At 44.4% G+C, this 26,115-nt stretch overlaps 1 protein-coding gene across 3 annotated transcripts in view; it reads right to left on the bottom strand.

The window, feature by feature from the left end:
• Positions 1–10,642: 10,642 nt before the first annotated feature.
• Positions 10,643–26,115, bottom strand: part of Abcc5 (ATP binding cassette subfamily C member 5) — a 79,871-nt gene continuing 64,398 nt past the window's right edge. For 2 of the 3 annotated variants that reach the window (XM_020175803.2, XM_020175801.2), the window contains exons 25-30: positions 25,877–26,066; positions 22,738–22,897; positions 17,512–17,590; positions 16,276–16,389; positions 15,505–15,669; positions 10,643–12,593 (exon numbers count right to left, since the gene is read on the bottom strand). In XM_020175803.2, the coding sequence (XP_020031392.1) occupies positions 12,492–12,593; positions 15,505–15,669; positions 16,276–16,389; positions 17,512–17,590; positions 22,738–22,897; positions 25,877–26,066 (810 nt within the window). In that variant the 3' untranslated portion in view covers positions 10,643–12,491. The remainder of the gene's footprint in view (positions 12,594–15,504; positions 15,670–16,275; positions 16,390–17,511; positions 17,591–22,737; positions 22,898–25,876; positions 26,067–26,115) is intronic. The other variant, XM_020175800.2, reaches the window with a different exon arrangement.

Raw genomic sequence — 26,115 nt, 5'->3', positions numbered from 1 at the left:
AAAAAAATGCCTTCAGGCCACATCAGTGCTCTCCTGGCACTGTCATACACAGTATTCCCTGTCACGTTACATTTGCAGTGGACTTCTATAGCCTCTGAATTCTTTTAGTCTTTGCACTCCATTTTTGCAATTCTCTTGCATTTGACAAGTAAGGAAACTGAGCTCAAGGTCTCAGAGCTGGTGAGTGAAAGGACCAGGATCAGCCTGCCCCACTCCCTTCACATATCTGATCACAGTTCCATCCTTCGACCCACATTGTCCCTGGGCTGAGAAGAGAGGACTCTCTGCCCACACTTTTAGGGTCTCCAACTCAAGTACAACTCCCTACCTGGAGCAGTGTCTCTGGGTGCAGCTGAAAGCTTAGTTGCCAAAGGTTTCCAAGGATGGGCAAAGGGAAGGGGCCAGGAGGAAGACAGCTCCTTTTCCAGAAGAAGGCACCAAGTTTCAGGAGCAGGAAGGAGCCAGCCAGGAAAGCCAGCCCACTGAGCAGGGAGAACATCTCTGGGAGTCCTGTGCTTTCTCTCCTCCCGTTTTCCCAGCACAGCCCAACTGCCTTCCTCTCCTCAATGCCCGCCCTCGCTTTTATGTGGGAGCTTTCAGGCAGCAACATGGAGGAAGGCAAACCCAGTGGAGTAAATCCATTTGGTCACACCAGTCACACCAGAGCCATGATGCTCAGCAGGGCCTCAGGGTTGTGGCCTGGGACAGGTTGGGACACACTCACTCATACATCAGCATCAGCCTGCCCTCTGGCCCATGGAGCTCCACCCTGGGGTGTCTCTTCTCAGTCTGAGCTGTCTGCATGGGTCAGTTGAATGGGGCAGGGACAGCCACTGCTAGTGGCAGTATCTCCTCTAAGGACACATCATTCCATCTGAACATGATTAAAGCTGGGCTCTTGTGCCTGCTATACTATATTCAGGTGACATCTCTCTAGCCTCCCAGTCAGTATCCACCTGCTTCAACCTCTGGTCAGCTCGAACTATTTTTCTTTCTTTCTTTCTTTCTTTCCTTCCTTCCTTCCTTCCTTTTTCTTGTGGTACTGGGATTTGAACTTAGGGCCTTGCACTTGCTAGGCAGGTGCTCTACTATGTGAACTCTTCACTTGCCCTGGATCACCATGTTTGTCAGTGGTCAAGTTCTGGAGCCTTTCCTTTGTTTCAGCCATCTTGAGAGTAGACGCTGATGTCTCTGACTTAGTGTCTCATTTGTCTAGTGGGGAAAGTCGATAATTGTTTTAGCCGACTGCCTCACACAGCTGTCGTACCAGTGCCCACCAGTGGAGAGATGCCACATTCCAGTTAGCTAGGTTAAGGATACTTAGTGAAGAGACTGATGGAAGTGGTGTGTGGGCAGGATGGGCAGGAGTCAGGGAACCAAGCACGACGTTTATCACAGAGTGAAGGGACATGTGTAAGGGGTGTGAAGTTTCGGTTTGGGAAGACGAAAGCGCTCTGGACAGATGGTGATGATGGTCACACACAATGTGAATACACCTAATGGCACTGAACTGTGCACTTATAAATTTTATGTTATGTGTACAGTATTTTACTACATTTTTTAAAAGATCAAGAGCTAGCCACGAGTGGTGGTGCATACTTGTAATCCCAGCACTCAGGAGGCTGAGTCAGAAGGCTCACGGGTTTAAAGACAACCTGGATAATTTAGCAAGATCCTGTCACACACATACAAAAAAAAAAAAAAGTCAAGAGACAGAGATTGGGAGAAAACTGGAGTCCCTAAATGGGTGGAAAGGGTCTCTGAGTGCCTCCTCTTCTAGAAGTTCCATTGTCTTCAGATGTGTCTTGGCTGGATGTGACAAGAGCCACCAACATTCAGCTCTAGGGCTGCTGGGGGGTGAGCTGAGCTGATATGACCCAGAAGCACTATGTATCGTGTACTATGCTTGTACAAGTAATGTTACTGCAGCAACTTCCACGAAATCTCAGTCTTCTGTTTTTATAAGTTGCCTCCCTTCTCCAACAAGCCCTGTTCTTCCCTCATCAGAATGTTGCATACAAGGTCACCGGTGTCAGACTCCACCAATCTCTAACCACCTCCAAACGCCGACATGTCTCCCAGTGCCCCTTGCCTTGCTCTGGGTTGATCCCTCAGCTCTATCAGCTACCTTGGGTGCCCACACCATCTTTCCACAGCACGACCAGCTCAAGGGCAGGGCATCAATGTCAGCATTTGCTCAGAATCCCAAGTTGCCTTTTGAGTGATATGACAGAAGACCTGGTGGCTCACGGTCCCTGTCCTACAGTGCTCCGTGTTCCTCTGTGTCAGTGCTTATTCCTGAGTCCCCTTGATTCGAGAGAGCTCCTATACCCTGCTTCTTTCACACATGATCACCTCCTGTGGCCATCACAGTGAGAGCAACTCAAGCTCAGGTGCCATTCTCAACTGAAGTCATCTTGTATGTATGCTCAGGCCTAGTTCCAGCATTCAACTGAATCCAGATGGCCTTGCCACTGAGGATGGCAGTTTGGGGGTGGCTGTGATGGGCTGTGTTGGAGGCATGTATTTTAGCCATGGCTTCAGTGTGGATGAAGGTGGCTGGGCAGTGGCTGAGATGAGGACTAGGATTCTGGAGATGAAGGTGGGATAGAAAAGATGGGTTTGTAATCAGTCTGTGACTTATTACTACATTCTTTTTTGTTGTTGTTGTTGGAGGTACTGGGGTTTGAACTTAGGACCTTAGGCTTGTTAGGGTTGGCACTCTTACCATTTGAGCCACTCCACCAGCCCTTTTTTGTTTTGGCTATTTTCAAGATAGGGTCTCACGAACTATTTGTTCAGGGCTGGCTTCGAACTGTGGTCCTTCTGATCTCTGCCTCCTGAGTACCTAGGATTACAAGCATGAACCACTGGCGCCCAGCTTCACTACCACATTCTGTTTGGACTCCAGCTGTTATCCATCTACTTGGGGCAGGCATGTTCCTCAGAGCCTCACCCAAATCAGATATGACATTCGAGCCTTTTCTTTAAATTGGAAACCTATCACGCTAGTGGGAAACAAGCCTGTTCAACCTTCCCAAGTGTGTTGACCTCTGACAAGCTTCTTCCCTTCCTTCCCTCGCCCAAGGATCATGATGTTCTGATTGCTGAGGGTGGGAGTTGGTTCCTGGAACAGACACACCCAGCACACTGGGCCATAGTGTGATCAGATTCTAGGGATGGCAGGTGGCAGAGACATGGAGGCCCCTGGGCTGGTGCCTTCCTTGCTCAGCCTCCATGTCTTACCCAGGTGTATCCTCCACTATATAGAGGTGGCCACAAGGGGTCCTCTTAGAAAGAATCCTCAGGCAGCTGTGGTTGACCCTAGGATAGCTGCCTGCAAGCTCCACCTGCCCCTTTGGTGTTCTCCCTATGATTTAGCCATCATTACCACCCAGCCCATGGGGCAAAACTCAGACCATGTTTTCTAAGAGTGACACAATTCAATTAAGATGTCTGGGCTGAGCCCCTTCCCTGTAGAAGGTAGAGTCACATCAAATTTTTAAACAACTTCTCTCTACAATACTGTGAAGGATGGTTTTGTTTTTATTTTACAGACAAAGAAAGCAAAACTCAGAAGGGTGGTCACTAAAGGCTAGGAGAAAGCACATGGAGGAAGCCAGAGTTTTTCTTGTTTCTTGAGGTTCTATCCAGTCACAGAGGCCTTCTTTCTGGAGCTCAGACTGCTGCCAAGCCTGCTGTTTGATGCTGCACCCAGCTACCCCCTATTCGGGGCTGACTACTCCTTTCTCTCCTGCTCCTTCTGTGCTATTTCTGGGGAGGGTTGGGAGACCCAGGAATCCCTGAACAAAGAGGGGTCAAAGATCAGTGCTGGTTTGCACATTTTATTAATTGTGCCTTCTTTCACTCTCATATGTATCCTTGTTTGACTGTGCCTCATGTACACCCTTTGACACCGACTCTTGAGTCTTCAGTTGTGTAGATGGAGAAACGATACTATAGTGCCTGACAGTTTGCAATAAACTCAGCATCTAGAGTTTTCCTGAATGTTCCAGTGGAGTTTCAACCACACCTTCAAGAAGAAGGACACAGCAGCAAGACACACCTGTGCACCAGGCTCCAGAGAGTATGAGCTCAGGGTTCAGGAGAAGCTTTGTGTCGTAAGGGTGTGGCAAAGAGCCACTAGCATCCTCCCCACCCTTGGCCCACAGACACACAGATGGACCCACACCCTAGTGCAGTCTACCGTCACAGAGCTCTGTGGGTAGTAGAATCATCACCCCACCAGAATGATGCCTTTATTGTATTTAGTATATCTGTTTTATCCAAAGAAGATTTATGACACATATTAAAATATTAAATATGTTCAAGACAGTCAAAAGGAAAGATTCAAAAATTTCATAGAGAATAAGGGAAACACACTGAGATAGACTTCCTTACAGTGCCTAAGCTTCCTGTCAGCCAGAGTAAGAAGGGAGAACAATGTGTTCCAGAATCTTCTGGAGAAGCAGAGAATGTTCCTGCTACCAAAATCTGAAAATGGATTTATTGCTGGCATATCATCTGGTAGACAACAGCATCAATGAAGCTTTTATGGAAGGTGAAACAGCAGCTTTCCTTGTGTGCCTCTTTCTGAGAGTGATTCCAGGGTTGGCCAAGGATAAAGTACTGGCAGAAAAGGACGGGAGGACAACACGGCTCAGCTAGGGTGGGGTGAGTTAAGGGCAGACCATGATCATACTAGGAATGGAAGACGACGTGTATCTTCTCAGGGTGCTACATCTCTTAGCCAAACATCGCCTTGCTTAGCTAAATAATCACATGACACATGGCTGGGCCCCAGCCCTGCATCCACCACCAGCCATGCTCGAAGAAGAAGGATTCCTACAGGCCACCCTAGGCAAACTGGATGGCTGTTCTGGACAGTCCGATGCCGGGAAATGCTGTGGTTGGTTTGGAGGAGGCCCAAGGCCCAGAGGCCACATTGGCTACAGCTCCTGAGTCTCTATTGGACCTTTAGATTTTTTACCACCCTGGGTTAGAAATCCCAAGGCCAAGAGGAAACGGAAAGGACTCAGGGCAGAACTGGTCCAGGCACCAATCCAGTGGTAACAGACTGTGCCCTCAGCCTACAGGTTGCATGGGACAGAGGCAGAGAGAGAGTCATGGAGGAAGGGCAAGAAAAAGGCACAGACAAATTATATAAGGTCTCTCTTCTTTGGGCCATAAACCCCATGTGTTTGTCTTTTTGTCTCCAGTGCCCAGCATAATGTCTAACACTTAACGAATGCTCTATAAATATTTTGGGGGGAAAGAAAAAAGAAAAACTACTGAGGGCGCTAGAACCCAGTAATGGGAAGTAGGAGGGAAGAGAATGATTGGGCCTAGAAGACTGGAATGCGAAGTGGGCAGCTGAAGTTGCTGGTGTTGGGGAGACGGGGGTGGTGGCCTGGAGGGAGGTCACTCTCATAGGCATATGGGGCTGAGATTGGGGGAGGACTCCCAGAGTGAGCCTGTTAGCACATTGCCTCTTGCCAGTGACCAGAATAACTCCAGGACAGTGGCTCACTAGATTCTCTGTCAAGGATACAGAAAATGGGTCAGAGCAGTGTTCCTGGTCCCCAGCCCTGGGAACCAATAGTCTTAGGCAAGGTCAGTGTCTTTGCCCCAACCACTATGTGCCTGCTAGCCTATCTGACTGGCACTGGGCCAGCTGCAGTGGGGTGATTGGCCGCTCCTTCAGGAAGACACTGTGTCAAGCTGTGGGGGACCAGTTACCAGACCTGACAGTTCTCACTTGGGCAACAGCCAACTGTTGCTCCTCTTATGCTGAATCCTCCTGAGGGGGAGGCAGGGAGCCTGCCTGAGCCAAGCAAGCACACTGAGCCTGGGCCAGAGGCAGAAATGGGTCACAGGAAAGATTCTGTGAGAAGACAGAATCCTTTCCCAATACACAGCCCTTCCTTCCTCCTAGAAGCAGGTATGGTTCTGGAGCTATGATTCAAGTGAAATTAGCAAAGGACAGATTTTGCAGATTTATTTATTGACTCACATTAGCCATAGAACTAGAGCTGAAAGAGGCCATCTGGTTCACACACTTACTCCTAATGGTGTTGAAGTCAAGGTCATGAGATGACAGAGAAAATCTTGGAACTTTGGAATCAGGCTTTTGAGGTTTGAATTCTGCGTGACTCACTACCTACTGAAAGTGTGGCCTTCATGAAATTTTCCTCATCAGCAAAATGTGCTTAATAATATCTACTTTGTAAAATGGTTGAGAAAACTAAGGTCATACTGACAGTGCCCAGGGCCAGGCTTGCTGCAATTCCAGCACTCAGGAGCCAGAGGCAGGGAGGAGCCAGAGGCAGTGAGGAGCCAGAGGTAGGGAGGAGCCAGAGGCAGGGAGACAGAGAGTTCAAGGTGCACCTGAGTACTAGCCAGCAGGATCCACACGGAAATGATGCATACATTCCTCAGGCCTGGCTCATAAACACTTGCAGCCAACATTCCCTGCCATCTCCCCTGATCTACCAGCCTAGTACAGAGGATCCAGCTGAGAACCTCAAGTCTAGGGGTTGTGAGAGCGACCAGAAGGGAGAAGGGAGGGAGCCTGGGTTCATGAATGGCTCCATAGCAGAACCCTCACCCCATACTTCCACGTGAGAACTTAGATCTGTTGTTACAGCTGCCAGCCTATTCTATCTACTCAGAAATAGAGAATTATGAGCTGGGGGAACATGAAATGGCAGTGTGGAAATTGCCTTAAAACCAAACTTAAAGGCAACATGCAAAAATGAAAAGCTAAAACCACCTCAATAACCATCAAAAGTGGATTGGTTACATACAGTGCATCACACAACCTTCTCAGAGAACCTGTCCTGCACACCTTTCCAAATTTTACCCTCCACTCTCAACATTTTATATTCCCTTCCCCACTTTCTCTTTTCTCCTTTGCTCTTATCACTATCTAATGTACCATATACTTTACTTCTTGCCTGTTCTCCTAATAGAATGTAAACTCCATGGGGCAGGATGATTTTGTTTGATTTGCTATGGTACTATTAGTTCCTAGAACACTGCTTGCTATATACTAGATGCTCAATAGTTGTTGAATGAAAAACATACATGCCTCTCTACAAGGAAATGTTGTAAAATTATTAAAATGTTTCTGACAGCTAGGTGTGGTGGTACACATTTGTAATTCTAGCACTTGAGAGACTGAAGCAGGATTGTGAGTTTGAAGCCAGCCTGTAATACGTAACAAGATCCTGTCTCAACAAATTTTTTTTCTGACAAGTATTTAATGATACCAGAAAATGTTCATAATATGTTGAGATCATACTAATTGGATATGCAAGTTATCCCAATTTTTTTTTTTTTGCAGTACTGGGGTTTGAACCCAGGACCTTCACCTTGAGCCACTCACCAGCTTTTTGTGATGGGTATTTTTGAGAGAGGGTCTCCCAAACTATTTGCCTGGGACTGGCTTCAAACCACAATCCTCCTGATCTCTGCCTCCTGAGTAGCTAGGATTACAGGCATGAGCCACTGGCACCCGGCTTCACTACTGCATTCTGGCCTAATTTTGTTTTTAAAAAGTTGGTCTATAAATAATACTGTTATGTGTTTAGAAAAAAAGTCTAGAAAAATACAGACCAAAATCAACAGGGCTTGCCTCTTCTATAGGATGTGATTGATTTATTTCCAATCTGTACATTTTATACACTTATGGACTATTTTATCTCTAACAAAAAAGCATGTTATATATTTTTTTTTGAGGTACTTGGGTTTGACCTCAGGGCCTCTACCAATCGAACTACACCTTCAGCCCTTTTTGCTTTAGTGTATTTTTCAGATAGGGTCTCAAGCTTTTGCCCAGGTCTAGCCTCAGACCCCAATTCTCCCAACCCTGCTTCTGTGTAGCTAGATGCCACACAATCTCAAAGGAACCACCAGCTGAGCCCCTCCCAAATCCCTGAGCAAAGTGTGAGCTGCTAGGTCACACAAGGACTTTGTGCAGAATAGCCACGGTATCACTTCTACTGTGTTCTACTGGCCTGACAAGAGTGGGCACAGGGCCCACCCAGATCACCACCACACCTGGCTACAGGTACATTTTTGACAATTCAAAAGAAGAGCACAAAAGGCTAGAAAGAATACAGATATAAAACACTGGTTATCTCTGGGTGATGGGATAATTGAAACTGCTGTGTAACTACCCCAAAATGTAATGACTTGAAAGAACATTTTCCTTTGCTCAGGGATTTGGGAAAAGCTCAGCTGGCGGTTTATCTGAGATCTCTGTGGCATCAGCCAGAGGCCTGGAGCTGGAGCTTGCACTTCCAAAATGGCTTTTTATTCACAGATCTGCTGCCTCAATGCTTCTTGGCTTCACACTTTCTACATGGTGTCTCCGTCTCCAGGGTTCTTCAAGTGGCTTGTGTTTGGTCACAGGGTACTGCACTGCCTATGTATTAGCTGACTTCCAAGTAGCAGAGTATCAGCTGCTAGGTCACACAAGGGCTTTGTGCAGAACTGCCACGGTTAACACTTTCACTGTGTTCTGCTGGCCAGAGTGGACACAGAGTCCACCCAAACCCAAAGGGGTACAGAAACAAACTCCAGCTCTCAATGGGACAGTGACAAGGTCACATTGCAGAACAGCAACTGATGGAAGATACTGTGGCAGCCATCTTTGGAAAATATACCCTGCCATAACACGGCTACAAACAATATTTGGTTTCTTCACTGCACCTTTCTGCATTTTCCAAATTTTGCACAATTGCTTTTGTAAATAGAAAAGATGCTATTAAATGTGGCATAGAACACTGTAGGCACTCATCAGAGTAGCTGTTTCCTACCCTGGTGGCTTGTTACTTTCAACGCTATGCTGAGTAATCAATCAGAAGGGGAATATAAAAGGGCTGGCATATCATGAAGCCATTCCCCAAATGCTGGGCATTCTATTTTCTGGCTTTCTTAATTCATTCCATATAAAAGGCTTTTTCCCTCAATGGTGTTTTGTTTTGTTTTGTTTTGGCTCTTCTTCAAAGCAATTAAATTCCTTTTTTTCCCATGACTGCAATAAAAGAAAGTCCAACATTGATTTACGTTAACAAATACTTTACTGAGCACCCATGTATGAGACACTAATTAAGTTAGCTGAATCTGTGAAACAGATTAAGCATATTTATGTTAAAATATAATACTTAAGGCAGGGATTATATGGTATACAAAAATGAGGTGATTTGTTGCTTTTGACAAGCTTAAATTCATGTGCAGAAATACAAGAAAATAATCAGCTATAACATGCAAAAGGAAAAAACCCTTAAAATCAACTTGTCAGCAAGGTGTAGGAACTCAGTTTGAAGAGAAATGCTTTGAGGAGAGAGTATTTGTTTTTTTTGTTTTTTGTTTTAAATCATGGCTTCATTTGATGAGAGGATCAAGGAATTCTAGGTGGAAAAATTACAAAGACTTAAAGTGTGTGAAATTATATGTTCTGTTTTTAGGAAAACCGAGTAAAAAACGGGGCAGTTGGGGCCAGACAATGCACACCCTTCCCTGTCTGGTAAGGAAGATGAGCAACTCTTCAGGCAATGCTCCCTGAAGACTTTTGGAGGGCAAAATAGTTGGCCAACTTGCATTTTTAGTCTTTATTCTAGCAGCAGTACATCTGGTAGTTCCAAGGAGGGAGAGCAGTTAAGCTTTAGGTACAATATGAAAAGGGAGGGAGGTGGGCCTTCACCAGGGCAGAGGGAAGGGGTGGTGGTAGTGATGCTCAGGACCAGGACCTGGAAGTGACCGAATTTGGACAAAGGGCAGAAGGTATAGTTAGGTGGCAGAGAGAGAGAGAAGAAAAGAAAAGAATTAAATTAAATTAACCTAAAATTAAGTAAAATACTTTTTTTTTTTCTGGTGCTGGGGCTGAGACTAGGACCTTGCTAGGCAAACACTACCACTTGGCTACATCCCTAAGTTCCCCAGGACAAGGGGCAGACTTTTGAAAGATGGGACAGGAGAGTTGAAGATGAGGCTACTAGCTAGAAAGACCAGGAGTTCAGTGGCATTATTAAAACAAGAAGTCTTAATGCTGTTTGAGATGCCCAGTGGGAGCACTGAGCAGGCCGCTGGAAACTGTCCTAAGAGAAGCCATGCTCACAGCTGGTCAGTTGCCCCTGCACTTTTGGGAGTGAAGGGAGAGGAAAGGGAGTGCACAGAAATGAGGGAAGTACTTTCTTCTAAGGGTGAAACAGGTTGAGAGAGGTGGGAGAATGGAGAGATGGGAAGAGAATAGGATGGAAAGGGGGAAGCTGACATCATGTGCAGCAGGGAGCTTGGGCAGAAGGACCACGAGGGCTCTGTCTGCAGACTGTGTTACCCTCCTTGGGAGACAAACCCAGTACCTCAGCAATAGCAGTTCTGGTCTTGACCAGTGCTGCCCAGGAAAGCTTTCTACAAGGGAATGTGCTCCATCTGTGATACAGTAGTCACAGGCTACATGGGGCCGCTGGGCACTTGAAGTGTCACAAATAAGGAACTAATTTATTATTTTCTGGAGACAGAGCCTCACCAGGAAGGTCAGGCTGACCTGCAACTCGAGATCCTCCTTCCTCATTCGCCCAAGTCTTGGGATTACAGACATGTATCCTCGTGAGAAACTGAATTTTTAACTTTGTAGCTACATCCCTGAATCTTCAACACAGTAGTTTATGATTTCCAGCAGAACTAATATCAAATAATTTAAATCCTTTTCTGGTTGCATCTGACACAAAAGTCAGAAACCTTACACTTTATACTCTTTTGAAAGAGCACTAATTCTTTGTAGGCTAAACTGAATGAAGTGGATGAAAAGGTAATTATTTTGTGTGAGTTGCTAAGAGTCCTCAACAAACACTTGTTGAAATCTCCTTCACCACAACCACCTACCTCACTACAGTCCCTCACTTTTCCCAGCCCCTGCCCTCTTATCAGCAACCTGGGAGTTTCATTTGGTGAGCACACCCCAGAAATCAGGCTTCAGGGACACAGATGGCTGACAGCGTTTTGGGTCCCGTGCCCCTTACAACCAACCAGCTTTGCCCTTCCCAGATGTAACAGCATAGTCAGATCCAAGGCTCCAGTACTCCAAAGCCATTCAAAGACATCTCACTCCCTTCCCAGAGAACTATTTTATACAATCAAGAGTTTTACAAAATCCAAAATAATTTTATTCACTTTTTCAGAGTTTTGCTTCCACAAGGTGTTCAGCAAACATGCTAAGGCGACAGAATGTCTAGTTGGTCACGACATGCTACGCTGACCATTCAACTGATGACAGCAGCGACCACACCACCTGAGCTTCGGGCCCCAGAGCACAAAGGGGGTCTGCACGAACACACCGAACCACACGGCAATCAGCAACCTGAGGTAGGTTTCTTTACAGTACAAAAAACTTCTATGCCAGTGTGAGACACTGATTAGCAAGAGCTGCTGAAAGTTGCAGACTTTGGAGAGAAGGAGACTGTGTGACAGCTATAAGTGAGGAAGGAGAACAGATGTCCACAATCCTGAACCCTGTCACTGAACTGTGGAGGTGTGGAACAGGCAAATGAAAATGCCACCTAAAACAGCAGCAGTTGGCCCCAGGGTGGGAACCAACCGGCCTGGGAGCTAGAGAGCTCTGTGCAGTGGCCAGCATTAGGAACCTGAGGCAGTGGGACACTCTGTGAACAGACTAGTTCTTGTTCAGAAACAACAACAAAAAGAGGAAGGCAGGACAGACCTTCCCCCTCCGAGGAATGCTCCCAGGATTGTCATTCCTGATGGAGGGAGGGAAAAGGACTGGGGCTTTGCCCCACTGCTCTCCTAACAGAAACAGTAAGTGACACCAGGACAGAAAGCAGGAGCCCTGAGATTCACGGCGCTCTGCAAGGCCTCCTGCAGCCCCGCTCCATCCTGTCCCCAGAGTGGCTGTGGGGAGGTAGTGGAGGGGCTGCAGAGGGCTCACTATTGCCACACATCTTCCTTTGGACATCTGGAAAGCCCAGCACCGTGAAACAACTAGCTAGAGAACAAAATGCTACCCTTCCTACAGTCAGTCTAATAGCAAAACCAGATCTCTAGTGCAGCAAACTGTACAAAATGATAGAAAGGAATATGCACTGCTAATCAGCACAGTGCTTATTTTAATATAAAATAAACAGCTTACATTTTCACTGTAAATATAGGCTATATACAGAATTATATATAGATATAGCTACACGTATAAAGCTTCATTATAGGCCTCTGATACATTTATAGTAATGGTTCCCTGAACCTTTTAGAGTGCAATTAAGAACAAAAACTAAATTCTGTTTACATGAATAGGGAATAAATACAATAATCAAAATATGACTCTCCCTAAAAGTGAAACACACAAGCCAATCCTGAACTGCTGTGCGAAAGATAAAATCGGGAAAGGCAAGGTTCCGGCAGGAGGACATGATGAGGGGCCCGCCCCAGGCAGGGAATGGCGATGCTCTGAAGTCACACTTCATCAATGGGAAGAGTCAGCCCTTGACAGCAATCTTGTTCTCTGCAGCAGCAAACATGGCATAGAACCGGGAGCCATCATTGGACAGAAGGACTGATGGGGTGTCAAACTCCACCACCTGCAAAAGGAAGACACATCAGGATGTAATATGGGACAGTTGGGGTGAGTCAGGGAAGTCATGGCTGAGAAGCACGGAAAATGGACCCCTGAGGCCCTGAGACAGAATCAGCAGCACAGACAAGTCACTAAGCCGTCCATGTGCAGGGTGGAGGGAAAAGCAGGGAGGAAGAGCACCTTACCACCTTGGTATAAATCCCAGGCCTCTCAGCCTTGGGAATGAAGAAATCCATCAACAGGTTCTATAACTTGCAGCAGTGGCAGGGGTGGGGGGTGGGGAAGGGACTGCAGTTCAAATCAAGGACACACAGACACATGTCATTTTGTTGTGCAAGCTAATCTAACCCTAAACATGGAAAAGAATGAGGATGCCTAATTGGCAGGGGAAAACAAAAAGTAAGGGATTGACATGGGCAACTGTCTATTCCTATGCTAGACTTCTATGCAGCACAGAAGTCATACTGTAGTAGAAAACTGAATGACAGAGCAGGGTTGTGGTGATGCATGCCTGTAATACCAGCATTCAGGAGGCTAAGGCAGGAGGATTAAGAGTTCAAAGCCAGCCTGGGGTATAAAGCGAATTCCAGGTCAGTCTGGGTTATGCAGTGAGACCCTGTCAAAAAGAGAGAAGAGAAGAGAAGAGAAGAGAAGAGAAGAGACGAGACGAGACGAGAAGGAAGAGAAAATTATTTGCCTGTAGAACCTGCCTCTAGTAATAGAGGATGAGGACAATGTGCTTGCTTTCCCAGCCTCCCTTGCCTCAGAGCAAAGGCATGGGATGCAATCTCAGCCTCCTTCGGAGATGAGGAGGAAGTGTCTTTTCCTTGCACGCATTGAGTGAGTATGGTGCTGAGTGCCAGAGCAGAAATCCTGCAGCTGGAGGGGAAAAGCAAGCAGCATGGCAAGCGATGAAGAGTCTGGTGTAGCTAAGCTTCAGAGAAACCAGGCCTCTCTGTAGGCTAACAAAACTCCTTCCAGCTAAGCCTCTCTTCGTCTGATATTCTGGGAGTCTGCGATCACTGATGAACGAGATCTACCATTGGGAATAAGTCAATGTGGTACAGAGCTCATCTCTGGGGAGTCAATGATGTGCAATCTTGTTTTTGCCTTAGTACTTTTTTATGTGACTTTTTAGGTTTTCCTAAAATTAATGATTTGGCAGAAACAATAAGCCATGTATCATGGCTAATTTATCTCCTATTATTGATGATAATGGGACAATAAAAGCTACTTTTACAGAATGTTTATTATGCATCAGGCGCTGTGTTAGAGCTTATTACATCTTACCTCTCAACATGAAATCGATCCCCACCATAACCGAGAAAGAGACCGACGTGTGAACTTTGCTTTGCAAGTTAAGAGATGAAGGCTCAGAAAACTGACCTACTGCAGGGCCCCAGGAAGTGGAAATCACTTAATTAGTAAGAAAACAAAACAAAACAAAAACCCAATACTAATGGGCAGGAAGGAAAGAATTCCTCTTAAAAGACCCAATCACTCTCAGTTCCAAACAACACTGAATCACCCCTACAAACAAAATGGCCTGGCTTTGTGTCTTTCAGAAAGAATGTTATAGGTGTTTTTGGTCCTTTCTGCCCACTTTTATCATGTTCTATTTAACACATAAACACACAGTAGTAGCTCTGTGTATCTAACGTCTGATAGAATCTCACTAAACACTGAGAAAATGTAAACAAGAATAGTCACCAGAACATTAATGTTAAAATAATTCCAGGATAAGGAGAAAAATCATCTATCACTGTATTTTCTCAATTCAGTTCTCAAACCCAGGTTGGACCTACCTTTCTAAGTGTTTTTACTGTATGTGCCCACAAATCAAGAGACAGTATGGTGTGGTGGTTAAAAGCACTGGCCACAGAGTCACTGGCTTGAGGTTTAGTGCCAGCTCTTCCATTTCCTGTGGCCCTGAGGTAGGTCAAGTTTCTGAGCCTTTGTCTCGTTATCTGTAACACAGAGTTAACACTGTGTCTTTCTTGGCTGTGGTGAGAACTGATTACATGTTAAGAGATGATATACAAAACACTAAGCATAGTGTCTGTCTGATATGTAATTAACATTCAATAGAGGTAGTTATTATGGTATTATTATTAATAATAACAGAAGACAATTAGCCATGATACATGGCTTATTTCTGCCAAGTCATTTATTCTATTGCAGGGGCACACAAAGGAGGTATTTGTCCAACAAAAGTTTACTTAACAACTCCTTGTGCAGATGTAGTACTGAGCACTGCTGGAAAGCCAAAGATGAGTGAGGCATGACCCTTCTTTTAGAGAACTGACAGGGAGCTCTCTGGGGAGACAAGGTGTCAGCCACTAAAGAGGAGTTAGGAGAGCTCCAAGAGAGCCACTCATAAAGTTTAAGGAGGCTCATGCAACCAGGTAGATGGAACTGAGTGAGTAAAGACAGAAATGACAAAGCTTAGAGGATGCAAGACTGTCTATAACCAACAGCACCTGCAAGGGAGAAGTGGGCAGTGAAGGCTAGGCTAGGGCCCAGACTGTGGGAAAGTTTGGGACAACAGGATAAGAGGTCTGGCACCATTACATTGTGGGAAAAAGCAAACACAGGGTGACTGGCTACAATGTGCCTTGGGTGATACTTGTGTATGTCAATGAATCTCTAAGTACATGTTCTCTCTGACCTACACCAAAATGTCAGATTACAAGCAACAAAAGAATGAGTAGTGAAGCAAAGTGAGAAGACAGTAAGTCTCCTGACTCAAGGTCTTGACGTATCCAACCCAACAGCAACCACAACAGAGTTGATATGGTTGATTACCTGAATGCCTAGATCATGTGAAGACGGCAAACAGCCCATCACAGGCAGGGGCTAGTTTTTCTCCCAGACTAGACCACATGCCAACCCAAGGTCCCTGAGGGCTCCTGTACCTGTCCCTGGGCCAGCACCATAATCCTATCAGAGCCTAGAACTGTATGCAGGCGATGAGCAATTGTTAGCATGGTGCAGTCTGCAAATGCTTCCCGGATGGTCTCCTGAATCAGTAGGTCTGTCTCTGTGTCCATGGCAGCTGTGGCTTCATCTAAAATCAGAATCTGCCAGCAAAGCAGAGGAGAAAGAGGGGTCCAATTAAGAATTCTCATTATCCCAGTTTTACTGAAATGTATTTCATTACTTAAATTTTATGCTATATATCTTTAAATCTTTTGTTTATGGTCTGCAGTCCTGTAAACTGCTTAATGAATTCAGAAGACTTGAGAGGTTCAAAAACAAAACAAAACATGAGCACTGGTGGCTCACACCTATAATCCTTCCCTTTTTGGGAGGTTGAGATCCAAAGGATCATGGTTTGAGGCCAGCCTGGGCAAACAGTTCATAAGACCCCCACCTCCAAAATAACCAGAGCAAGGGCTAGAGGAGTGGCTCAAGTGGTAGAGCCCCCAAATAACCATAGCAATATGGACTGGAGTTGTGGCTTAAGCAGTAGAGTACCTTCTTTGCAAGTGCAAAGCTCTGTCCTCCAAAAAAGACCCCTCAAAACCAGTATACCAAGTTGTATCATTGCTGGTCATGCTCCTGGGCCTCAGAAGCAGGTGATCTTGTACCCCAGTGCCTCTGGGCAAGACAGCACCCAAATGTGTGTGTATGGCTCTTCTGGGCTGCTCCCCCTGCCCCCACCCTGTGCCCACCATATATCTCACCTTGCAGTGGCGCAGCAGGGCTCTTGCTATGCACAATAGCTGCCGTTCCCCCACTGAGAAGTTGTCCCCATTTTCCATCACTTCAGATTCCAGTTTCAGAGGTAGCTGAGCAATCTAGGGTGGAGAGGAGTAGAGATTAGAAAGGTAAAAGCCCCAAACTAAACTGCCAGCCGAGGGGCAGGCTGGGGATGTAGCTCAGTGGTACAGCACTTACCCAGGCTCAATCCCCAGCGCACACACACACCCCCCCCCCCCCGCCATGCTGAAAAGAAATTATTTTGAGCTGGATGTGGTGGCACATGCCTGCATCCCAATACTTACAAGTTTGAGGATAGCTTAGCCTACATAGTGAGACCCTGCCTCAAAAATCAAAGCCAAAACAATAAAAATAGATTATTTTGAAACAGATGGAAGAATTTCTAGCTACAACCTGCCCATGTGAAAGAAAGTACATGTGTATCACATGCACCATGACTCATATTTCTTAGGGCAGTCCATGTTTCAAATATGACTCTGTTAGCTTTATGTCAAAATAGCCATATTTATATGTCTTCCAAATCTTGTCAGATGTACCCTCATTTTTGGTTCTGAAAATATGGGTCATGCACGAGGAGATGGGGTAGGCACAAATTCCATTCCTGAAGTCCAAAGATCTGGGGTAAGATTTCTTGTTGTTAGCTGCAGAACTTACTTTTCAAATGAAATTGTTTGAGGACACCCAATGTAAGACATGAAAGAAGGACTCATCTAGTTGAATCAGGGTAGGGAATCTTAAGCCTGCCTCAACCGGGGGCACTAGAGCCCCACACCAGGCCATGGCACCCATCTGCAAATTGGCTGCTCTAAAAGGTCTGTGATCCATGTGCATACTTCATGTTCTTTTGCACATATACAGAGATGCTACAAAAGTATATTACACCATTCTGATTAATAGAAGTTAAAACCATTACTGAATTCTGAGTAGTGGTCATTAGTATCTTCTCAGTCAAATGGATAGTATGAGGCCAATATTACCACAGGCAGTGGGAGATGGGACTGGAAGAGACCAGGTTTTAGAATACATGTGACATGCCTGAGAAGTCCTGCTTCGAAGCACTCTTCCACAGACATCCTAGAGCAGGAGGGAAAGTCAGCTGCTAGAGACAGGGAGCTACAGAAGAATGAAGAGGAAGGGCAGAACCCCTGTGTTCCCACCCTTACAATCACAGCACAGCTTTCCAGCAGCTCTTCACTTACACATTCTTTCATGTGCGTCCTTTCTAGGGCATCCCAGATCTGCTCTTCAGTGTACTGCTTGAAGGGGTCCAAATTTGATCTAGGGAGAATATGATAGGGATTTCTCAGAGGCCAACCTTTAAGCAACCAAACTTCAATGGTTGTCTGTGGAAAGCTAAACAAAGCACACATGAAAAATGGAGGGCCCCAATCCTGACAGTCATTCCCCAACCAGCAACAGAAGGATGCTTGAGAACAGACTGGGCCCTTCTCTATAAAACCTAACTTTTATTATTTTCATTATGTAAGTAATACAAGTTATAGAAAAGCTTTAAGATAACAGATACGCAAAATGCAAAACACAAAACGAAACCAGTACTTATTTTAATCATCTTCAATGATATACACCTAAAAATACACAAAACCTTTTGTCCCTTACCCATCTATATTTTTTCCTATACATCTCTCTATAAGTTAACTACATAGAAAATTGCCCTCTTTTTTCTGAATTCACTCAGCTGGGAGCCCTGTCATTAAGCTCAATGACAATTTGCCCAACAACTGCTTGGCTGACCAAGCAGATGGCAGAGGAAAAAGGACAGAGAGAAAAGGGAAGCTGGGGAGGAAGGAATTTTACAGGTACAGACTCATGTCGGGCAGGGACAACTACACCTAAGGATAACACCAGAGGAGCAGGACTGGGCATTTCTGAATATGGTGTGACCATGGAGGCAGAGACCCAAGTGACACATTTAAAAGTCAAGGAATGCTAAGGATGGCTGCCAACTACCAGCAGCTGGACCTGCAAAGTTCCAGAGGGAACAAGGCTCTCCTAACACCTTGAGTTCAGACTTCCAGCCTCCAGAACTGTGAGACAAGAAATTTCTGTACTCAGTTTTTGGTACAGTTGTCCCTTGTTAACTGCAGGTGATTAATTCCAGAACCCCCACAAGGACATCAAAAGTCATGGTTGCTCAAGTGCCTTCTAGAAAATGGAGTAGTATTTTCATATAATCCATGCACATCTTCCCATATACTTTAAATCATCTAGACTACTTATGATACCTAGTACAATGTAAATGGTATGTAAATAATTGTTATACTATGTTGCTTAAGAAATAATGACAAGGAAAAAAATGTATATACTTGTGATTTTTTGGGAGGAAGAAACATTTTTAATCAGAAGTTGGCTGAATCTGAAGCTGAGGAACCCATAAATTTGGAGGGCTGACTACACTTTGTTATGGAAGCCTTAGGAAAGTACCTCTTTTATCAGACAAGCAATAAGAACAAAATGGGGTAGCTGCCTGCTCACTAAGTGGATTGCCCCACTATACTTTCTATGGGTAAAAACTTGACAGATACCCTGAAATGCTTGCAACTTAGACCCTTGGGTCCACCTCACCAGCTGAAGGACCCTCAGAAGGAAACCAATGGGTTCCAGATACATAAAGAATATTCACACACACCAGTATGTGGTCTACATATATACACACTAAGGCAAACAGACTGTTCTCATCAGGTTGCTCAATCAGGAATAAAAACACCCCTCATTAGAGAAGTCAGATGGCCCTGGGCTTGACCCACAGATAGAAATGAAGAGACAGTTCCACATTCAGTGCCTCAAAAGTACTCAGTTGGACCAGGTACTGGTGGCTCACACCTAGAATCCTAGCTACTCAAGAGGCAGAGATCAGCAGGATCGTGGTTTGAGGCCAGCCCAGGTGAAAAGTGAAACCCTATCTCAAAAACACAAAAAAAGGGCTGGTAGAGTGGCTAAAGTGGTAGAGTGCCTGACTAGCAAACATGAAGCCCTAATTCCAAACCCCAAGACTGTTAAACAAAGGAAAAAAAAAAAAAGGAAGTGTCTAAACATAGGGCACTTTTTTTTTTTTTTTTTTGGAGACAGGGACTCAGTACATGCCCATGCTGGCCTCAAACTCAAAATCCAGCTCCCTTAGTCTCCTGAGTGCTAGGATTGTAGGTGCATGCAACCACAACCAGCTAAGGGCACTTGTTCAGCAGTATTCTAAGCTAACCTATTGGTCACTGCCAATCTAAGCCCAGAACACCCCCTCGGGCATGAGACAATACGCCAATTTGCTCTGGATTAAGTGGAAGACAAGGTACTGAATATGCTGTCCTTCCATCTGGGTTGGAGACTCCTGAGTGGCCTCTGTTCTCAGAGAGGGAGACTGGTTCTCACTTACCTTCTTCAGGTAACTTTCCAGAAAGCTGAGCAGTTATTCAGAAACACGGGCTGATCTTGGACTGTTAGTTGTTAAGAGTAAAAGCAGGTGAGAAATGTTAAGGAGGGAAAGTAGAGAAATGAAAAGGACTAAGGAGAAGAGCAGATTGTGTGGAAAAGTTCTGTGAAGTTGGGAGAGATAGATCAAGAGAATTTGAAGATGATGGAGGTAGGTCTAACTCTGGTTTATGGAGAGATGGAATAGCCCTCAGGTGGTAGTTATGAATGATGTCATGATGCATACTTCAGAAGCAATATAATGAGCATAGTGAGTCAGAACCTAGCCTCCACAGCCAGCCAAATTCTAGCTCTGCCACTATTAGCTATTTACCTTTGGGCCACAGAAATTCAGGTATGAGAACTCAAACTCAAGACAGCTGAAGGAGTGAAGTCTGGGATGCAGACATGGAAATGGGCTGAGATTCTGGATATTTCAGGAGGGATATGGCCCCGAGTCATCTGGTCTGTGACTTAGATTATATTTATATGCACAACAATTCAGGAATGCCTATCTTGTGACTTTCTGAGTATTGTTTGCTTCACTTTTGTTTTACTTTGCTTTTTCTCTAAGAGAGCCTTTCAAATTTTAATTGCTTGCTGGTACCTCCGATGCTGGTTGAAGGAAATAAGTTTCCAAATCTAGGAGGCAGTTGAGGAAACAGCTGATCTACCCTGCCCTTGCCTGGGGAAACCCATCCCAGGCTTTCTACTAAGAAAAGATGGATGTTCTTTGAGATCTGTAAGAAGAAATGTGGGGAATAAAAGGAAGATATATGTCCTGAGATTCAACTTTTTCTCAGTTGTTCTACTACTGATTAAAAAGTCAAAATTAGCTAGCAGGAAATTAAATTTACACAATTTTCTCAGTTTACATAGCTGACTGCCCTAAAAACACTCTGACTTTTTTTTTCTTTTATTATTCATATGTGCATATAAGGCTTGGGTCATTTTTCCCCCCTGCCCCCACCCCCTCCCTTACCACCCACTCCTAATTTTTTAGGTGTCTTACCTATCCTCACCCCTCCCTTGTGTGCTCTCGCTTTTATCATGTGCTTATAGTCCAATCCCCTTGTTGTGTTTACCCTTGATCTAATGTCCACATATGAGGGAGAACATACGATTTTTGGTCTTTTGGGCCAGGCTAACCTCACTCAGAATGATGTTCTCCAATTCCATCCATTCACCAGCGAATGATAACATTTCGTTCTTCTTCATGGCTGCATAGAATTCCATTGTGTATAGATACATTTTCTTAATCCATTCGTCAGTGGTGGGGCATCTTGGCTGTTTCCATAACTTGGCTATTGTGAATAGTGCCGCAATAAACATGGGTGTGCAGGTGCCTCTGGAGTAACAGTCTTTTGGGTATATCCCCAAGAGTGGTATTACTGGATCAAATGGTAGATCGATGTCTAGCTTTTTAAGTAGCCTCCAAATTTTTTTCCAGAGTGGTTGTACTAGTCTACATTCCCACCAACAGTGTAAGAGGGTTCCTTTTTCCCCGCATCCTCGCCAACACCTGTTGTTGGTGGTGTTGCTGATGATGGCTATTCTAACAGGGGTGAGGTGGAATTTTAGCGTGAATAACACTCTGAGCTTAACAAGCACAAGCTCAAGATGGCAGCACACCATTCCTGAGCTTGTCCACAAGGCAACACACCTCTCTCTGAAGATAGTAACAAACAGCCCAGTTCCATGAAAGCTACTCCTCCACAATGTGCCACAAATTCCAGGAGCTCATGCCATGGTCCATTCACAATCATCAAGTCTAGAAGCCCTGATTCACAAACCCAAACAAAGTGCAGTAAAATTTTAAATATGTTCCCAGCCTCCAGAACTGTGAGCAAGACATTTCTATTGTTTCAGCCACTCAGTCTGCAGCCTTAGCAGACAAAGGTATCTATCGAGCCTCCTTGAGTAAGTGAGTTCAAATGCCATTTCCAAAGGAGAGGGCATGCTTAATCAATTAGTTGATTAATTAATTAATTAATTGGCGGTACCAGGTTTGAACTCAGGGCTTAGCATTTGCTATGCAGGTGATTTAACACTTGAGCCATACCCCCGCCTAGCAACATTACATTTTAAAGATAAATCAGAACACAGCCTACAGTTATCTGAAATGAAGTTGCTAACATTTTTTTTTCCTGGAAACTGCTAAAAATTAAAGAGGAAATGTAATGTTACTTTTAGAATGATTTTGAAAAAAGTGCAATCTTGATCATATAGTTAAGGCTATTTTTATTTCCAAAGAGAGGCAACCTGAATGGAAATGGACACAAATTATGGAAACCCCTAATTTTTAGGAGGTAGAAGCTTAAGGATAAAGGTAGGAAACACATAAAAAAGATGATTTCTTTCTCAGTTACTATTTTAACAGGTCATAAAGAGACCTCATTCAAGTATAAATATGTTCTCCCAACAGTGCTGGGGGGTGTTTTTCATTGGTACTGTGGTAACATAGAATGCATGAGGCCTTGGGTTCAGTCCCCAGCACCAAAAAAAAAAAAGGAAAGGTATTAGAAAATGAAAAACTACGAATGGTCATAATGCCTGAAAGCCATCATTAGAACTGCAACTTTTAGCATGCCTAGGAAAGATGACAGGGAGGAGTGTGACACAAATAAGAGGATGATGGTGATGAGATTGATGGTAACAGCTACTATTATTACACACTTGCCACTGGTCAGGCTCAGAGTTTATATTATTTATGTGGACTTATTTAACCTACACAACAGATCTTAAAAGTATTCCCATTGTAGGGGTGAGGAAACATGCTTATGAGTGGTAACTTACACATTCATGGGGCAGAACTTTGAGCACAAACCTATCTGACCTTTTGATCACCTGCCGCAGGGCCATCTCTCACCTCTGCAACAGAAAGTACAGTGTAGAGGGAAACAGAAAGTACTAGACTCGAGGTCATGAGATCTTGATTCCAAGTGGTGCTGACCTGGCTTCTGAGAGGGGCAGGAAGCACACAGAGGTGCACAGGTCCTCACCTGACAGTGCCACTGAACAGCACTGGCTCTTGAGGAATGATGGAGAGTTTGCTTCGGAGGTCTGCGAGGCCAATATCACTGATTCTCACTCCATCAATCTTGATGCAGCCTCCAGATAACTCTACCAGGCGGAAAAGGGCCATTCCCAGAGAGGACTTTCCTGGTGAGTCAGAAGGGAGAACAGTAGCTCTATGAGCAATTTCTAGAAAGACAAAACTGGTTTATCCTGAGGTTCAAATCTTTTTCCCTTTCCAGTCAATCACTCTTTTGACTGACTGTCTGAAAAAATGCATAACACCATAGAAACCAAAGAAAGCCTTTCACTTTCCTGAGCTACAAAACAAACATTTAAATCACACAGCTGCAACGTGCAAAGTGTGAGGAACCTGTCTACTTTCATGATAGTTAAATGGAAACCTGCCTCTGTTTCTCCTCAGGAACAGGCACATAGCGTTTGGTGTTTCTTAGGCACAGTAGAGAGAACAAAATTCTCATAGCAAGCAGATGGGGACAAACCAGGGGACAAAACTGTGACTAAGAGAAAGACTAAGGCAAAGGCTCTTGCTGCCACTGCAGTAGCAGGGAGTAGAGGAAGTTGTGGGATACACACAGGTGAAGGAGGTTTTGGTTTGAGAAGATGAGTGGGTGTGGGTGACTATCCCAGGTCAGGGAACTAAAGCAGAGAAACAGGCTTGGCAGATAAATGACATAATGAGTTCAGTCTTAATAGTGACAGGCAGAATAGCTTTTCTTAATTGACTCTGCATTTGAAAAGCCATGAGACATAGGAGAAAGTAAAGTTCATCTGGTAAACTCACTACTGACAGGTTGTTTTGTTTTGCAGGACTGGGGATTAAACTCAGGGCTTTGAGCTTGCTAGGCAACCATCTGAGCTATGTCCCAGAACTTCTGCTTTTAGTTTGTTATTCAGATAAGGTCTGTGTTAACTTTGCCCAGACTGGCCTCAGAATTTGATCCTCCTCTCTCTGTCTCCCAAGTTGCTGGGTCCATAGGCATGTATCACCATGCCCGGCTACCACTGCAAAATTTTCAGTACATTTTCTTTTATTCACTTCCTCTGAGTTGGGATCATCCTAGAGATACAATATTGTAGTTGCTTTGCTCATCTAACCTTGTATAACAAGCACTCATCCATCTTTTCCAGATACAATTCAGTAGTTGCAACATATTCCATCATGTGGACATATTCTTACTTCTTAATCCAATGTTCTGATGCTGGATATTTAGTTTATGTAAAACTTATTGCAATAATGTTGTGGCATAGAGTGTAGTGCTCAAACTCTACCTGACCTCAGATGATTTTCTTGGAACAGATTCTTCCTAGAAACTAATCACTCTATTCAGAACTGGGAGATTGGTTACTCCTTGTCCTGATGTAGAAACACTCTAGGGTCAAGGCAATGCTTTCAGATTTAAAAGCAGGAAGGAATAATGCTCAAATAAACATGTCAAATTGCTCCCTTTAAATAAAAGGTACTATGCCTGAACCATCCACGCTGGAAGACTACTGTTCTCTGCAAGTGGACTAACTTAGCACCGAGAGAGTGCGCTGAAAAGAAAGGCAAAGTCCTGTGGCAGTGACCTGGACTATGACCACGGCAGGGCAAGGCCTATGAGTCGGGGAAGGAGCTACACTGGGACTAGAGTTTAGACTTTGTAAGTCAGACTATTTATGGTTGCTTTCTTTTTCTTGTTGGTTTCTCTCCTGTCACTACCTATGGTGTCATGAAGTCCTGCTGCATGTTTCAGTCTCTCTTACCTGTGCTGAACGGAAATCACAGGAAAGGACACCCCTGGGTACCAATGTAGCAAAGAGGGCTGGGTGGGGAGGGGCAAAGTACATTTAAGACAGCTGCTCTCCTTGGCTGAGGATTCCCTTTCCAGTCGGAAACACCTGGAGGCAGTATCTTATTTTGACATGAAATAATTCCCTCAAACAGAAAGCAGGCAATGAGTTTTTCTCCTAAAGACATACTTAACGTAAACTGGCCAGAAAAGATAAAAGATCTCTTAAAAAATTTTTTTTCATGGCAAGAAAAAAAGTTATAAGAGCTTTGATGCCAAGGAAGTATGGAGCCTAGAAAGCTAAAAGACGTGTGGTAACACATTTCTAAGAGTAAAGTAAGATGCTTAAAATGAAGGCTAATTCTCTATTTCTTCACAACTGATGTCAGATCAAGAAAATAATTTGTCTTCAAAGGACCATGGATTCCTTAGAGTTGTGTAAGCTTCTGACAAATATGAGGTAATTGTGGCAATATATCACAAAGTCCTTAAGATTCTCCACACATGTTCAATGCAGTGCTAGTTATTAATTCACTTATTTTTGGCTTGTTTTGTTGAGATAGTCTAGCTTTATAGTCTAGGTTAGCTTTGAACTTGATTCATACTCCCAGCCAGCCTCGAACTGACAATCCTCTGGCTTCTGCCTCTCAAGTCGAGGACTACAGGCACACACTACCATACCTGGCTTCAGTGCTAGTTATAACTGAGAAAAACTGATAATGATCTTAATTTCCTGGCAATTGGAGATTGGTTAAATACAAATTATGGTACTATAAGAGTATAAAATAGAATTAGTGTATTAGTCTATATAGCAATCATTAAGTGCCATGGGAAAATACTAATGTTTTTAAAAGGAGGTCACAAAACTGAGTATGCAAAATGACTATATACTGGTAAACATATATTCACAGGAAAAACTAACAATGCCATCAGTGCTTATCTCCAGGCAGTGGACTTATGAGTGCTTTTCTGACTGTATTTTGCCATATGTTCCAAGTATTCTGAGAATATGGACTTTTATGATAACTAAATGTTATAAAAGCAGGGTTAAAAACACACCCAGAAAGTCTGTTTCTTTTTTTTTTTTTTTTTTTTTTTTGTGGTTCTGGGGTTTGAACTCAGGGCTTTACACTTGCTAGGCAGACACTCTTTCACTTGAGCACTGTCTCCTACCAGAAAGTTGGTTTCAGAAGGGCCTGAGACACTAATCACTTATTTAACAGAGATCTGGTCTGCAGGCATGAACACAATCTTCAATAAGCTATTAAATGCTGACTAACAACTAAATCCTGGTCATTTCAAATGTTCCTGCAGAGGCCCGTGTAATCCTTACCCGACCCTGTCCGCCCCACAATGCCAATCTTCTCCTTGGGTTTGATGGTGAAGGACACTTTCTTCAGGACCAGAGGGAGATTTTCTCGGTACCTCATCTCTGCATTCTCAAAGGTCACCTCTCCTTCTTGGGGCCAGTCAGGGGGAGGAGCCTTGTTCTTGATTCTGGCAGGTGCTTCCAAGGACAGAGTCTGGGGAGAAAGTGGCAGTTTAGATTCTCAGGGAGCAATAAGGCTTTGT

This window comes from Castor canadensis, chromosome 5, assembly GCF_047511655.1.
Source record: "Castor canadensis chromosome 5, mCasCan1.hap1v2, whole genome shotgun sequence".
Lineage (NCBI taxonomy): Eukaryota > Metazoa > Chordata > Mammalia > Rodentia > Castoridae > Castor > Castor canadensis.
The sequence above is the reverse complement of the archived record's forward strand: the minus strand, read 5'-3'. Positions and strand labels throughout refer to the sequence as shown.